General features: G+C 39.3%; 1 protein-coding gene across 5 annotated transcripts in view; it reads left to right on the top strand.

Annotated features, from left to right (window-relative positions):
- The window catches only part of LOC106093761 (serine/threonine-protein kinase PITSLRE), a 45,246-nt gene that overhangs the window by 14,019 nt on the left and 14,875 nt on the right, over positions 1–16,352 (top strand). Inside the window, exons 2-4 of one of the 5 annotated variants that reach the window (XM_059360044.1) lie at positions 4,126–4,679; positions 4,749–5,043; positions 5,121–5,163. The exons of 1 other annotated variant lie outside the window; for it this stretch is intronic. In XM_059360044.1, coding sequence (XP_059216027.1) covers positions 5,025–5,043; positions 5,121–5,163 — 62 coding nt within the window. In that variant the 5' untranslated portion in view covers positions 4,126–4,679; positions 4,749–5,024. 3 more of the 5 variants (XM_013260904.2, XM_059360042.1, XM_059360047.1) reach the window with 3 other exon arrangements.

Below are 16,352 nucleotides of genomic sequence, written 5' to 3'. Positions count from 1 at the left end.
CCGCTTGATCTAGAGGTTCTCTCTTGTAGCGCTGGACCTCACGCTCTAGATCGTGTAGATCAACCTTAAGGCTTCTGGGCGGTGGGTATCTATCCACAAGATGATGATTTGGATGATTTCTGCGATAACAGCCCAAAAGGTATTGCTTAGACAGCATGTAGTTATGTCTTCGCACTGGTAGGATCTTTGTCTCCTGATGGAGGTGGTCCACATGAGAACTAAGGAGACAGCCCGTCGCAGTTCGGAGGCGGCATTCTGACAGATCTGAATATTACTCCACTGCGTGTCACAAAGTTGACGTGACGTTACCACAGACCGGCCAATTGCTTTGTACGTGGTCAACAAGGTTTCTTTGTCTGCACCCCAAGTGCTGCCAGCGGAGTGACTTGAGGACCTTGTTTCTACTTTTGACTTTATTGCAGATTGCTGTTGCATGTGGGGAGAAAGTGTAGGAGCTGTCAAATGTGACGCCAAGTATTTTGGGACACTTGATGGTCGGAATCATTTCTCCATCGACCATCACAGTCAGCTCAGAATTCACCTCACGCGTATTTGTAGTGAACAGTGTGGCTGAAGATTTGGTGGCGGATATCTTCATTTCTTGCAGCGAAATATGAGGCAAGCTCGTTGTGGTAGACGTTCAACCTATCGCAGATGTCATCAATGGGTGGGGGGGCCTGATGCCATGATCGTACAGTCGTCCGCATATGATACGATCTCTATGCCGTCTGGAGGAGGTGGGATGGAGGATAGGTAGAGGTTAAACAGAGCCGGAGATATCACCCCAACCTTGGGGAACTCCCTGTTTCACTCTACGGTGTTTTGACTTCTTATCCCTAAATTCCACAAATGACTGGCGGCCACACAGATAATTCGCGACCCAACCTTTCAGGCCTGGCTGGAGGGACGTGTTGGCGATGTCCTCAAATAATTTGGCATGGCTGACCGTGTCGAATGCCTTCGATAGGTCCAGTGCCACGAGGACCGTCCTATCACATGGCCTGGGTTGATTGAAGCCACGGCAAATGTGTGTGGTGATGGCATGCAAAGCTGTTGTTGTGCTGTGCAGTCTCCGAAATCCGTGTTGATGCTCGGCGAATGGAAATTCTCCTACGAGGCTCGGGAGGAGTAATGCCTCAAGCGTCTTAGCCACTGGTGAGAGAAGGGAGATCGGTCTGTACGACTCCCGCAAACTCGGGTCTTTACCAGGCTTCAGTAGCGGGATCACTTTGCCCATTTTCCAGACATCGGGAACTATTTCCGTAAAACTCACATGCATTTTGGTTAATTATTTAAACTTCGTAGGTACTAATTTCCGTTTCAGTCCACCAGAACTGAACCTACTCTATGCCTAGACTGATTCAAGCCATCTTTTAACGCAAGATATCGTTAAGTTACCAATGAGCCGCTTGAACACAATTTGGCTACGTTCGTAACTGAAAACTTGCTTTCCTTTTCTAATTTTGCAATTTTTAGTTTAAAAAACGAGAAGTGCCCTATTATTTTTCACACGTGAAATTTCGATATTGTTTGAAATGTCAAACAAATAAAAAAAGCTGCACATGTTTGCCATTTTCGTAACGGAAATTGTTTTTGGAGTCGATATTCGTGTAAAAATGCTATAAACCATCGATCTAGCACTCATTTTACGGAATTTAGAATCCTTAATTTGCCTGTCTATTTGCTGTCCCTATTTTTTGCACATAACTGTAGGTTAGATAAGGCAGAGGACACATCTAGCATTCCCGCTTCATTCGGAGAGCAAGATGGGCTGGATAAGTGAGAGGCCAGACACATTTAATAACATTTAATAACCCTACTTAAGTTCAGAATGAGTAGAGGACAATGAGCCTGAAGAGAATTCATACACGTAAATTGGTGTTCACCCATAATTATATGCTATCTCCGCGCAGTTGTGTGATAATTGCAATGCGAAGTCAATGACCTGACATTGCAGTGGCCTCTCACTACCCGTATCAGTAGCCCAATGTCATGTCTGCACATACGTAAAAAAACGCAGATCTCTTCCGTGATACAGGACCTTGTCTTTACGCTATTCGCGTAGTTGTTGTTGTAGCAGTGTGGAGTGTTCTATTTCGCCCGCGTGTTTCTGTTAAATATCCAAATCCATGTACTCTACGACCAGATCTGGCTCTGAAACGTGTGGGTTTGGTTAGGAATTTAAACAGTTGACGTGTGTCGTATGGTCCAAGGCCATCATCGGGACACATCCTGCAAGTTGGATGGAGCAATCCATGCTCTGTAAGAGTTGAGGCGGCTGCCTCTGCCGAATCGTAATTGGGCCAAAACCACTCTTGCTTGGACAGCATTCAGTTATGTTTTCGCACTGGTAGGATCTTTGTCTCCTGATGGAGGTGGTCCATCACAAGCAGTTGTTGTGCTATGCAGTCTTCGAAATCCCTGTTGATGCTCGGCCACGGTAAATTGTGAAATCTGCTCTTCTGTTAGGAGACCACGAATACGACGAATGGCTCTCCTCCTAGCCGTGTCACTCTCGGGATGCACAATAAATTGACGGTTGAACAACCTGGCGCACCTCTTCGGATCAGTCGCGGTTACGTCGCACAAAAGTGACTGAGCTCTTGTTGTCCCGTCTACCGGGGTTCGAAAGGGACTTAACAGTAGACCACAACTTACCTTAACCGGTACTTAAGTTACATTGCTCCAGGTGTTCCTGATTCTAGGGTTAGTGGAGTCCGTGCAACGAAACCCATCACGCTCGTCTTCGAGTACCACTGCATGCGCCCGGAAATTGGGCCGCACGTGGGGTAATCGACCGGCTGGTATAAAGCGAGCGGCTGCTGCGTTAATGATGTCTCGGAATTTCCTCTTGGCAACTAGCACATTAGAGGGTGGTGTCAGTTCACTAAAGCGGCGATTGGCGTTCTCTCTGAAAACGACCCAATCGGTCTTCTCTTGATTGATAAACGTTTGGCGCTCAGTTATAAAGTTCGGGTGGTCGGTCGACGGTGAGAATTGTGGGGAGGTGGTCTGACCCCAAAAGGATGACGGCTTGCCAAGATACGGCACTCAGGAAATCAAGGGATGCAATGGAAATGTCTGGCGACCTGCTGCACCTCCTCGTAATCCTAGTGGGGGCATCTTCATTCACCGTGCAAAACGTGGAGCTTTCAATCTGCTCTTTCAAAGCCGTGCCACGCTGGTCGTTAACTAGGGGAGAATGCTATGAAATGTGATGCGCATTAAAGTCCCCCTTATGTCGGGGGTTGTAAGCTTGGCCATTAATTGGGACACAGCTACCTACCGGCGGTATGTACCTATCCCCATGCACTCCATGTAGGGGTCACCAGCGCCAGGCGCAGGTCTAGAGATGAGTCTATATTGCACGGAATGGTGTAGGACGCATTCCATGTTGGGATCACTAGCGCCGGACGAGACTAGTCTATACTGCACGGAGTGGTGTATCACGAAGACCAATCTCGGCACGGGATAGCTGTGAGCACCACACATTGAAATAATGATACGAAGTTATTATACTCAGCATACAGACCAAACCTAATGGTCGTTTTTATGTTGTCATTTTGATGTGGGGTAAAATATTTTTTAGTGAATAAACGCTATGAAGTATAATTAAGAGAACGATGTATGAGACTGCGATCTTTACTTAACATTAGAATTTTATAGATCATTTTCTTACTTTCTACTACACACCAACTGGTACAAGTTATTATCTATTAACTAATAAAACTTCATTTACATACATATATGTATACCAAATGTCCTACACCTTCATTACCTTTCCTATAATCTCGAATTGATCCCAAGCCACCACCTATCTAGTCGAAATCTTTGCTCATTTAGGGCTTATATATATACTCCAAACATTTTTATTTCATTTGATGATTTCGTTTCGTAATTTTTTTTTTTAATTTTGTTTTATAAGACGAAATTCAAAATACCATACATTTGTTATAAACTTTTAAAAATATTGTAAATGTGAACATGTTTAATTTACTTGAATTTTTTCATTGTAAATAGGCCAAAAAGTGTGTACATGTCCAATGACCGATGCGCGCGATGGCCACGTAACATAATTAAACAAAAAAATTTCCTAAACTATCAATTTTTTAATAAAACAAAAAGAAAACCACAAAATCAAACCACAACCAACGATAAAGTCCCACCAGCAAACAAAACACAACAACAAACAAATAAAAGAATGGCTCAACATGCAACAAAGCATGCATGCAAAGTAAATGCACCTACACAGCTGCCTTAAAACAATGATGTGCCATCTCTACTTTTTATGGTTTTGTAAATGGAATAAGCTGTGCGTTCAAGACCAAAAGGACAAAATGCGATTCACAGAAACAAGTACAGCGGCACTAAAGCACATTTAAAGCAGAAAGTATAAAAAGATAAAAAGATGTAAAGGATATCAAAAATCCATAAACAGAGAGGATTTCATCTGGATAATCAGTATCTTGACCGGTAAGGGTGGGAAGAGAGTGAAAACTACATTAACGCGTAAATTCGTAACCCTATATAAAAAGGGAGATGTGTGTGCTTTAAAAAATCTACACCAACTACCATCCACAAAAACTGCGTAACGATAACCCAATAAAGCTTTTATTGTATTCTTCCACTCTGACCGTCCATCTCCATACATCTCTAAAACAAAATGCTTTGATTTGTTGGTAATTTTAAAATTTAAAGAGAAACATAAATTGCTTTAATTTTTTTTTATTTATCTTTCTTCTCAAAAGTTGTTTCTTTCCAAAAACAAATGTTTTGTATTTCATATCACTACAAAAAAAATGAACACAAATTCCCTTAAAGCCATGAAACCATGAAAAAGGTTGTCGACTTTGCTTTCCTTCTGTTCCCGCTCGATGTTGATTTACTTTTGACTTCAGCTGTTTGTTGGTGGCTAACATTTTGCTTTGGAATTGTATTATGACTGCATCTCTCTCAGCGTGGCACATGATGACGGTGTACATACATTATGTGTGGGGGTGTAGTGTTGTTGTTGGATTGGTTGTATGAACATATTGGGTCAAGGTGAGTAACTTTGGTCGAATGTCAAATTTACAATATCCTTGTTAACTTTATGTATATTTATTGTTTCTTTTTTGAAGGACATCAGTGTGTGTGTATGGGCGCAAAGTTAACGTCGACAAGGTAAATAGTTATGTAACAATTATTACAAGTATTAAATCGTTTGTTTTTATGCGAACCAAGGTAATTATTTCATATAAACAAACATAGTCACATTGTGTATAAAAGCATTGTAGAAATAATTGTAAAATGCATTACATACCCAATTATTCCATTTAGGTGGGTTGTTTGGGATATTCTAGTGAAGAAATTTTAAGTAAACATAGATATTTACTATTGCACGACCAAATACAAGCAAACATATTGCCATTGTATATAAAAGCTTTGTAGAATGAATTGCAAACCCGTTTACATACTTAGGTTAGGTTGAAAAAAGAGGGTGCGGATATTAACCTGCCTTATGCCACTATGGAAATTCACCTAAGCCAGTTATCGGCTGGTTGTGCGTTCTAAATACTAAAAATAACCTCAAAAAAAGAAAATCCATATCAGAAACTCCGTGCTACTTGCATAATTCCTAATTGCTTTCCATCCATAAGATGGTCCACCTAAGTGCCGATGTCTGTTAGCCGCGAAACCGGACAATTATACAGGAAATGCTTCAACGTCTGATCATCTTCCCCACATGCCCTGCACATGCTATCACTTGCCGCACCTATTTCGGATAAGTGAGCTCGTAGTCCTATGTGGCCCGTTATGATAGCGAAAACTATACTGACCTGCTTCTTCCTTTCAGTAATAGCCCGGCACGGGATAGCTGTGAGCATCACACAGGTTGAAACATTGAGGTCCAATCTGTGTGGTGCTCATTGCTTAGCTGCGAGCTCCTGGGCGCGTCCGCAGGTTGCAGATGGTCGAATGCAACGACAATCGGCGGTATCGAGCGGAGAGCGGAGTCGGGCGGCACCGGCTCTTCTTATGATGAGTGCCTATGATGCTCGATATGACAAGGCAAGTTATTGGTGCCTTTAAACCACCAATGGCCACCCTGTTTCCGCGGCGACCGGTCCTTTGAAATGTACCGAGCTTACTCACCTACAGGAGCTTTACGAGGATCGCTACCTCCACATGCAATGTGGCTACAACAACACAATAGCCTCGTCTTGTCACCAAACGGATCTCCCCATAGATCGTCCTACCGAACGTTTTGCCGTTCCACAGGGTCCTCATCGTTCCGCTTATGCCAAGACAACATGTTTTCCAAACCAGTTTTATTCTATAATCCTTACGTTGCACGTTTGCTCCATCGCAGTCCACCAAACTACTGAGGCGTAAGTAAGTATTGATCTAATCACAATCCTGTAGAGACAGTGGACTATCCTCAGATTCCCGTCCCATTGTGAGCTTACGGCCCGTCTGCATAGTACCCAAAATCTGTGAACCTTAATTATATTATTTTAATATGGATTGGATGGAATTGTAAAACAGACGAACTTGCGAGACTAGAAACTACCTTTAACATTCCAGGCGAACTGGAATTTGTGGGTATGACTCTAACGACATGTTAGCAAAACCTTGATATGAGGCCCTAAGTGTAACGAATAACAGATGTTCGCAAAGTGCGAATTTTGGGTTGAATTGAAGTCCACCACTTTGCTGTCGTTAGTTTAAACAGATGTCTTAATCTTTGTGTCCGCCATGACAGAGAAACTGTGAGGACGTAGAAGAAGAGAAGACTACGGTGCTCTACACTGGCAAACATAAGAAGTTCCACTTTGGGGTTTCATTTCTTTGATGGCTCGACTGAATATGAACATCCTGAGCGATCTGGATGTTCAACGGTAGAAACTAGAAGGCATCTTGCTTCTCCTCTACCTGTGTTATCACTAGGTCGAACATGTCAAAGTGTGTCTGCTTAGTATATAAGGATCCATATTCAGCAAATCAATCTTTCGAATCTAATGCTCGCTCGTCGCATTATCAACACCTGAAACTTATTCCAAAAAAATTGAGCTAATACTTGAATTGAACCGCAGAGATTTATAGACGGAAGTATTCCCACGGTCCCATATACAAATATATTTACAGGCAGCTTCGATCCCCAATCACATCATTCCTGGCCAAAGACAACAATAACAGGCGGCTAGTCATTAAGAATAATAACGGTGTCATCTATAATTTTAATATGGTTAGTCATTAACCTAATTAAAATTATAGATGGCGATACACACATAGTATTATTTTTGGCATATTTCAAAATTGGAACAAAATTGCCATTCTTAGAAATCAGTGACACTTTTAAAGCGGATCTGAAATTGGCACATTTTTTTTTTTCATTTTATGCATTAAAAAATTATATAAGCGTATGAAAGTCAGAAATGAAGTACACCTGTAAGATTTCATCTGCAAATGCAAATTGCAAATTTTGCCCATGAACATTCCACTAAGCAACATGGGCAAACTTCCCGATCGGACTCTGCTATAAAAAGGAGGCCCCTTATCATTGAGCTTAAACTTGCATCGGACAGCTCTCATAGATATGTCAGAAGTTTGTTTCTGTTTCTTAACGGAGTGTATATAGGCAACTCAATTGAATTCGTTTTCATCACTGATGATATCCTCACATTTGCTGCTTTTTCTTGGTTTTGTGCGTTAGACTATGTTACTAATTTTTTAATTTTTTTTTTTTTTTTTGATTCAATAAGTTTGTTAGTTATTTATTGTAGTGACAGTATTATATTAGATTTTAATATTGATTTTTTTAATTATGATAACTTGAATAACTTAAATCTATCAATGTAAAGCCCGGGTGGGCGATGTTTGATTAATAAAAAATGAATGAGCGTTCATGGGCAAATTTGCATTTTTATTTATGCATGCGAATTATTTGTATCATTGATTTTTGTCTGATTGACAAAAGTATAACATTATGGATTGAAAACTGTAGCAAGTCAAAAAAAACTAAAATGCAAGATTTCCTATCGACTAGGTTATTAATTTTGAGGATCTACTGATACTACCTTGGGCTCTTAGCAGCCTTGAAATGTCACACTTTATCTGTTTGGCACATCAGCTTTTTCCGTACTAAATTTCACCTTTTTGTTACCTTTTCAATTACAACGCACACTCATAATTTTGAGCAGTACCTGTGTGTATTCAATTCAGTAGCGTTCTCTATGAGCACTTGTGCATTTCGTTTATCATAGAAAATATGATTGGCAATCACTTTACGCTCATCTGCAAAAATAACCATTTCAAGCGAGTGCTTATGATGTTGTTTTAAAGACTCATAAGAGCCAACGACAACTGCTGTTATAAGGTGTGAGTTTGTCTTTGGTTTCACATCTATCGTGTGCACTTATTTTTATAGAGGCTTGCTGCTTTTCTCTGGTACTAACAAAAACCCTTGTGCGAAATTGCAACCAAATTACCTACCTACCACAGGTACGTTCGCAAAATCACCCAGATCGTAGAAGAACAATCCCATGGCAACCTGTTGTACGTACCGGATTGACCCGAAGGATTCTTGCATCGGCAAGGGCCGCCACCTCTGTGTACAACATACTGCTACAACAACAACATCGTCTCCACAGACATTAACAGAGTAAGTGCTTGATAAATTTTACTCACGCAAAAATCACGACTCACGAGAAAAATCACGACTCACGAAAAACTTACGAATTACTGTCGAGGAGAATGCCAAAAAATTGTATTAGCAACCCTTGAAATCATTATGGCTGCCATTGCGTCATCATTTTTCTTTGTTTTTGTCATTAATTTCCGAAAAAATAAATCAAATATAGAAAACGATAAGTGAGGATAAAAAATCGATTTGGTATGGAAACAAAAGCTTGATTGCTGTCAAATATTGCTCGTAAAACAGTGAAACATTTTAGCGACTTTTCCGAAAGCAGAATAGAATACCAACCCACGTCGTGATTTTCTAATGAGTCGTGATATCTTGTAACTCGTAATTATTCGAAAGCCGTGATTAGCGTTGTGAGTCGTGAAATTTTGTGATTCGTAATTTTTTCGAAAGTCGTGATTAGCGTTGTGAGTCGTAATTCAAGCTCGCGCACGAAGAATTTTAATTCAATCACGCTCACAAACGATCGCGTGATTAGACTACTTACGACTCACGTCCACACCTCTTAAGAGAACTATATCTGACTATACACTGATTTGGACAAAACTTGTCACGATTGTTGAAAATCGGTTTCTAGAGGCTCAAGATGTGAAATCGAAAGATCTGTTTATATGGGAGTTATACCAGGTTATATTCGAAAAAAGCTAAAAATTTGATCATAAATGGAATAAAATTACCTCTAGGGATTCAATAAGTTAATAAAGACTGTATGTATGGTAGTTTTATCATATATTTATATATATATATATATATAGAAAGTATTTAGCAACGTTTCGAGCAAATCGACTTTTTCAAGAAAGGTACGGTCAAAACAGTGCTGAATAGATAGGTCGAGAAATAATCCGATTCAAAAAAGAATTTTTGAAATAACTAATTATTTACTTGAAAAAGATAAAATTATCTGACAAATTTTTCATTAAAAAACTATTTAATAAAAGTTTCAATCACTATCGAACTGAAACACAAACACAAACCCTGTAGAAGTCCTTATCGTACCGAGCCCATCTCGATGTCAGCTACCTAACAACAATCCAAGATCGTACTCCCCCAGTTCAAGGACAATAGACGTCCTCGATACGGAGTGTCTCGGCAACCCTTGCAGCCCACGCCAAGCCTGCGCCTTCGCCGCAATAGGCATTCACCATCCCAAAGAGCCAACAAAGAGACAGTTCACTATCGGCATCGCAATCAATAGTACATCCGCGATTCAAACCTTCAGCCTAATCACGGCATTCGGTTTCGATTGCACATTTTTCGAATCACGAGAGTCGATACCGGCTTTCGTTTGCTTGAAATAATATTCGATTGCTCTGTTGTCATCGGGAAGAATTTCTTTCGATTGTTTGTGCATTCGGAAATCCTTTATAGTTGCGCGAGCGGAATTTGGTTTTATGGTTTTATTAATTTTTTTCGCAAATAAATAAAATAAAAAGGATAAACGAACAATTGAAACCAATAAAACAAAAATAATGCCGACAATGGTGTCACTTAAATTTCTTTTTGCCATTTTCCTCACTATAAACAGAACTACTTTTTGACCTATTTTCCTCCAGCGTTTCGCCGACTTTTTTTTTATAGAGTTTGACAGCATTCCACCTGAAAAGCTGAACAGAATACTCAGCTTAAGAATGCAAAACGTAAATTTTTAGTTGAAGTTTTCTGCTTTTTCGGCTATTTATTACATAAAAATTAAATTGTTGCGCTTTGTTTATTTGTTTGTTGTTTTTTTTTTTTTGTCTGTTCCGTATAGACTCAAAAACAACTGAACCGATTTTCATGAAATTTCCACAGATTTAAGCGAAATTTTGTATGCCACCTCGATATGCCACGATATCCCAAAACACGAAATAAGTAAAAAATGTTGGGGTCAAATAAACTAAAATCATAATAACACCCCATCCAAAACCCCACCCGAACGGATATGTTTACCCATTGGGACAATATGGGTATCAAATGAAAGTTATTTAAGAGTAGCGTACGAACTTAGCATACAAAAGCACCACCCAACAGGACACTTATCGCTTTGGGCAATAGGTATCAAAGGAAAGGTATTTAAAATTCGAGTACAAATATGACATACAAATGTATTCCTTGCTGTCTGAAGGGCCTCCCCACCCCCCAAAACACTCCAGCAGGACATATTTACTGATTGGGAAAATATGGGACTCAAATGAAAGGTATTTGGGAGTAGAATATTAATATGCTATTAAAAATTGAGTCAAAGTACCTAGAGGTACCGCCCCAAAAGTAGCTCCCAAAATCAAAAGTTTACCGATCGGGACTCAAATGAAAAGTATTTGGGACTAGAATGTGAATATGATATTTAACATTGGGTTTAAGTACCTAGCGAGCCGTCCCAAGCCCAAACCACACCAAAAGTACTGCCAAAAATCAAGTGGACCGATCGGTACATTATGGGACTCAAATGAAAGGCATTCGGGAGTAGAAAACGAATATGGTGTCGATAATTGGATCCAATACCTAGGTAGCGCTCAAAATTAGAATGTGGACCGATCGGGACAATATAGGATCCCAATCAAAGATATTCGAGAGTAGAGTGTGAAAATTCTATTAAAAATTTTATGCAAGTATCTACAGAGCCGTCCCAAGCACAAAACCTCCCAAAATCAAAGTGGACCGATCGGGACAGTATGGGACTCTAATGAAAGGTATTCGGGAGTACAATACGAATATGATGTCAAGAATCCAAGTACCTAGGGCGCCGCCCAAGCTAAAAACCGCATCCAAAGAACCGCCCAAAATCAAAAGTGGACCGGTCACGTCCTGTCGTCTTGCCATTCAGCAGTGCATGAAGATCGCGCCAATAAAGGTCTCAAACAAATTGTCTTTTGGGTCTTACCGTCAGTGGGTGCGACCCTCTCCTCCCAATAAAAACAACACCAAACTGTCATGTAGGACGACAAAGAATGTATTGTACTCAAATGAAAGGATGTGTCAGAGGGCAACCCCCTCCCTCCTATCCTATAAAAAAAGGATAGGATAGAATAGAACAGCTATAAAAGATCTTTGGTAGTAGATTACGCTTTTTACCCTCAAATTGGGATAGGAGGACCCGCGGAAAAAGGTTGAAAAAAACGAATTTAATATCAAATTTTGAGGCCAAGTGTTTGGAGGTCACCTCACATCATAAACTCCTCCTAAACCAATGGCAATTGCGGCTCAAAAAAAAAAAAAAGAAATTTGAGAGTAAAGCGAGATGCAGATATTTTTCAGGACTACGTGCGTGGGTTTCCGCCCCACCCTACATACCCCTCAAACTGGACATATTTGTGGATTATAGCAAAAAGAGGTTCTCATATATACCGAATACAGCAATGTGAAGCTCAACTGTGGTTTTTGGGGGGTAAAGTATGAATATGATATCCAATTTCGGGGCAAATGATGTAGATCTAAGTCCAAACTTTGTTGGGCGGACCCTCCACTTACCCTATTTTCAAAAACGACAGATCTCGGGGGTGGAAGCGAAATTTTTTAATTTGTTGAGATTCCATTGCAGGATATTGTCCGGCTTTAAAGCACTGTTTGATGCTTTCTATTCAAAGAATAGAATATCAAAAAACATTTAAAAGCTTGTTGTTGTTGTTGCTAGAAGCAAAAGAGGTTCTCATATATACCGAATACAGCAATGTGAAGCTCAACTGTGGTTTTTGGGGGGTAAAGTATGAATATGATATCCAATTTCGGGGCAAATGATGTAGATCTAAGTCCAAACTTTGTTGGGCGGACCCTCCACTTACCCTATTTTCAAAAACGACAGATCTCGGGGGTGGAAGCGAAATTTTTTAATTTGTTGAGATTCCATTGCAGGATATTGTCCGGCTTTAAAGCACTGTTTGATGCTTTCTATTCAAAGAATAGAATATCAAAAAACATTTAAAAGCTTGTTGTTGTTGTTGCTAGAAGCAATTGTCTTGTTATCCGTATCGCGATTTCAATTCGACCAAAAAACATCATCAGCGAACTATGTCAAATGAATCGTGGGGCTTTACAAAACTTTTTTTGCACGTAAAATTAACCACATGCATATATGGAAGAGCACAATATCAAAGCGCCGCAAGAGATTTACTCCATTCGGCCATGGAATCGTTGATTCTGTCTTCCTAAGAGAAAGCTTCACCAACTACAGCACAATAAAAAGTAATTTTCACATTTAGATTTACAAAATAAAGTAATATTTATTTTTAATCACTGCCACAGACGAAATTTTCCTATTTGTTTTGATTCTAATTCGCTTTTTGATACTGGCAACGCTGTACAAAATGGTAGCAAATTTCTCTCATATGCCGTGATCCAAATATGTTTTTGTATCGACAATTTATTCGAAGCAAAAACGAATACGTTATCGAATGCCGTGATTTGGCCCCTGGCTAGCTCGTAAGCTACTTCGTTCCCCGCCATCTCTTGAAGGCCCGGAACCCAATCTGAAAGACCCCGCATTCGAAGTCTATGTGACTCGCTAATTCCTAGGATACGAGATACGAACCAACTCCTGCTAGGACGAGATCTTCTTACTCAAGAACGTCTTTTGTTATTATCTTTGAAAAGCAATGGTTAGATGGTATGACAAAAGTATGTCCACATCATAATTAAACAAGTAAAAACATGCTAAACTCGGCCGGTGTGAAATTTTGGGAACCCACCATCATGGGTTCTGCAAAAAATCAAAACAACATCAAAAAAAATTTCAGCGATACCCTCCTTATGCTGGTGACATTTGTGAGTTACTATGCCATGTGAAAACTTCTCCCCAAAGAGGTGTCGTTCGGACTCGGTTAAAAAGAGGAGAGGAGCTCAAACTTGAATCGGAAAGAACTTATTGATATATAAGAAGTTTGCCCCTGTTCTTTAAGGGAACATTCATGGGCAAATTTGTTTGTACTGAAACTCAGGGATGATAATTTCCGAGAAAACTTTTTTTCATTATCAGGCCTATTCCTGTTTTTGGAAAACGCAAAATGAAGATGGAGGCTAAGTCGAAATGTTGACCTATGAGGACTCTGGAAGAGATTTAGAAGGGACTAATGTAACTAATTATTCCTAGTTTATAAGCAATTCAATTCAAAATACGCTCCATATGCCCTCAAGAGGTAAAATAAGATGATTGGTCTGTATGGGAGCTATCTTAAGCTAAAGTCCGAGTTCAGACATCGCTATAACAAGGAGGTCGCTTATAAATAAGCTAAAAACTTGAGTCAGGCTGCATTTGTAGCATGATGGGCAACAAATAAATACGAACATAAATTCCTATGTCCGCGGGCCGAAACAGAAACAAACAGACGCACATGTACAGTGTAAACCACTTCGTATTTCTTCATTCGGCTGACGCTATTTCATTTAGTTCATGTTTGATGATACACGAACACAGTTTGGTCTTTTCAATAGTAGTAGTGTGCCCATCACTGGTTTATAGACATAAGAGAAGCATCACCGGTGTTGTTGTCAGTTCCTTTTAGATGTATTCCCCTTATGGGAAGAAGTTATGCCCGTATGGAGTGAAAAAGGTTACCTTTTGGCTACAAAAGGTATCTTTTTAGCTTTTTATTACCATTTTGCCACTCATCATCCCTGATTCACAAAGTTTAGTTAACAAAAATCGTTTAATTAAAGAGCGGTAACAGAAAAGTTAACAATTTTTGTATTCTGTTGCCACTTTTAACGATAATGGACATCGTTTAAATCAGCTGTTTTGGTTAACAAATAGAAAATCGTTAACTAAGCGACGACGACGTTAACTTTGGTGTTTGCTTTAAAGATAAAACTCATTATTTACATGGACTTTTTAGTATTTTTCTATTGATTTCGTAAAAAATTTCGGATATGGGTGCACAATCAATTAATAAGCGCACTTTTGGTAATGTGAAAAAAAAAACAGTTTTATACAAATAAATTGGTATTAATATAACTTTTCCCAACTTAATAATGATTGCTGTTTACGAAATGATTTTTGTCGACAAAATGACAAAATGAGCAACAATTTTCGTTAAGAGTTACAGAATAGCACCATTGGTATTGTAACACTTCCGTTAAAACTGCTAAATTTTTGCAAATTTGCCCATGAACATTCCATAAGGAACAGGCGTAAACTTTTCACATATCAATGAGTGCTGTCCGGTTCAATTTTAAGCTCAATGATAAGGGGCCTACTTTTTATAGCCGAGTCCGAACGGCGTGCCGCGGAGCGACACCTCTTTGGGGAAAAGTTTTTACATGGCAAAGTACCTCTCAAATGTCGCCAGCATTAGCAGGGGCGACCGAAAAAAAATTTTCACCTCTTTGGGGAGAAGTTTTTACCCGACAAAGTACCTCTCCAATGTCGCCAGCATTAGGAGGGGATAACCACCACTAAACAAATTTTTTCTGATCTTCTCGCCAGGATTCGAACCCAGGTGTTCAGCTTCAAAGGCGGACAAGCTGATCTCTGCGCTATGGTGGCCTCCTTTAAAATATCAACATCCTACCAATGAATGGCCTCCGAGCCCTGACAATTAAAAAAACATGAGGAGTCTATGCTGCCTTTGGCTTTCCAATTCCTTTGCAAGAAAAATGTTGGATCATTAACATCAAGGTGAAATGGAAATAAGCAGATAGAGTTTTGGTTATTGCTTTGCTGCTTGCAAAGGGGTGCCTATGTTTTCAAATAGATTCTAGCGGTTTGATTACTGTATTTTCTGTACATTTATGAAGCAACTGGATAACTGCAAGCAACCATAAAACATCTAGTTGTGTGTCGATTTCTCTTTCGAGATGAGCTGAATGATAGAAACATTTTCTATGCCATGGAAAAATTAAAACCGTAAAATATACAACACATCGAACAATAATCTACGCGTTTCGAGCCCTTTTTTATGGGGGCCACCATTAGAAATTTTTATGTCTGGGGGCTTCAAAGTTCGTACATTGGTAGGTTTCACCTATCCGAAGAAATCATCTCTATGGAATGCATACAACACTAACCAAATTTGACACTTCGCACTACTAGCTGACTCCTTTTCAATTTGATGTGTTTGTTGTAGCGATGGATTTCTTGTCCATAAACCTACAATTGCTTCCAGGGCATACACATAGCTTTGTGCATCGTTGGTAAGTTGTGTTGATGTTGTTTGAATGTTTCTGAACTAAAAATTGATACCAACGGTATTGATAGTAAATTAATACCAAAACATTACCGTGTGGTATGGGTGGCGCAAAGCGTTATAAATACCATACAGTATTGTTTTTGGTATTAATGCACGGTATTGCCTTACTATCAATATTATTGGTACCATGCGGTATCAATTTTTTTTCGGTGCAGAGCATACACACACTTGGGTGTACACTCGATTAATCCATTATTCGTGACGAACAATTGAAAATTATATTCATTGAAATAAACAAATAATCTGAAAATTTAGAATGGTTAATTGATTGATGTTAAAAAAAATCTTAAAAACAAATTGATTGTGTCTTTTGTCTAAATTTTTTCGATCATTTGAGCCCTACTTGGGAAAGTTTCATTCGATTGAGAATGAGAATTTTTTGCTTTTATTCAAAGAGGAAGATTAAATGAGCCTTTTTTACAAATCAAATCGACATACATATATGAGAAATATTTGAAGAATAAAATCTCAAAAAATTTAATTAGACATATAAATCGATTAATTGACAA

This window comes from Stomoxys calcitrans, chromosome 1 (assembly GCF_963082655.1).
Source record: "Stomoxys calcitrans chromosome 1, idStoCalc2.1, whole genome shotgun sequence".
Classification (NCBI taxonomy): Eukaryota; Metazoa; Arthropoda; class Insecta; order Diptera; family Muscidae; genus Stomoxys; species Stomoxys calcitrans.
Note: the sequence above shows the minus strand (reverse complement) of the source record. Positions and strands in the feature narration are given on the sequence as shown.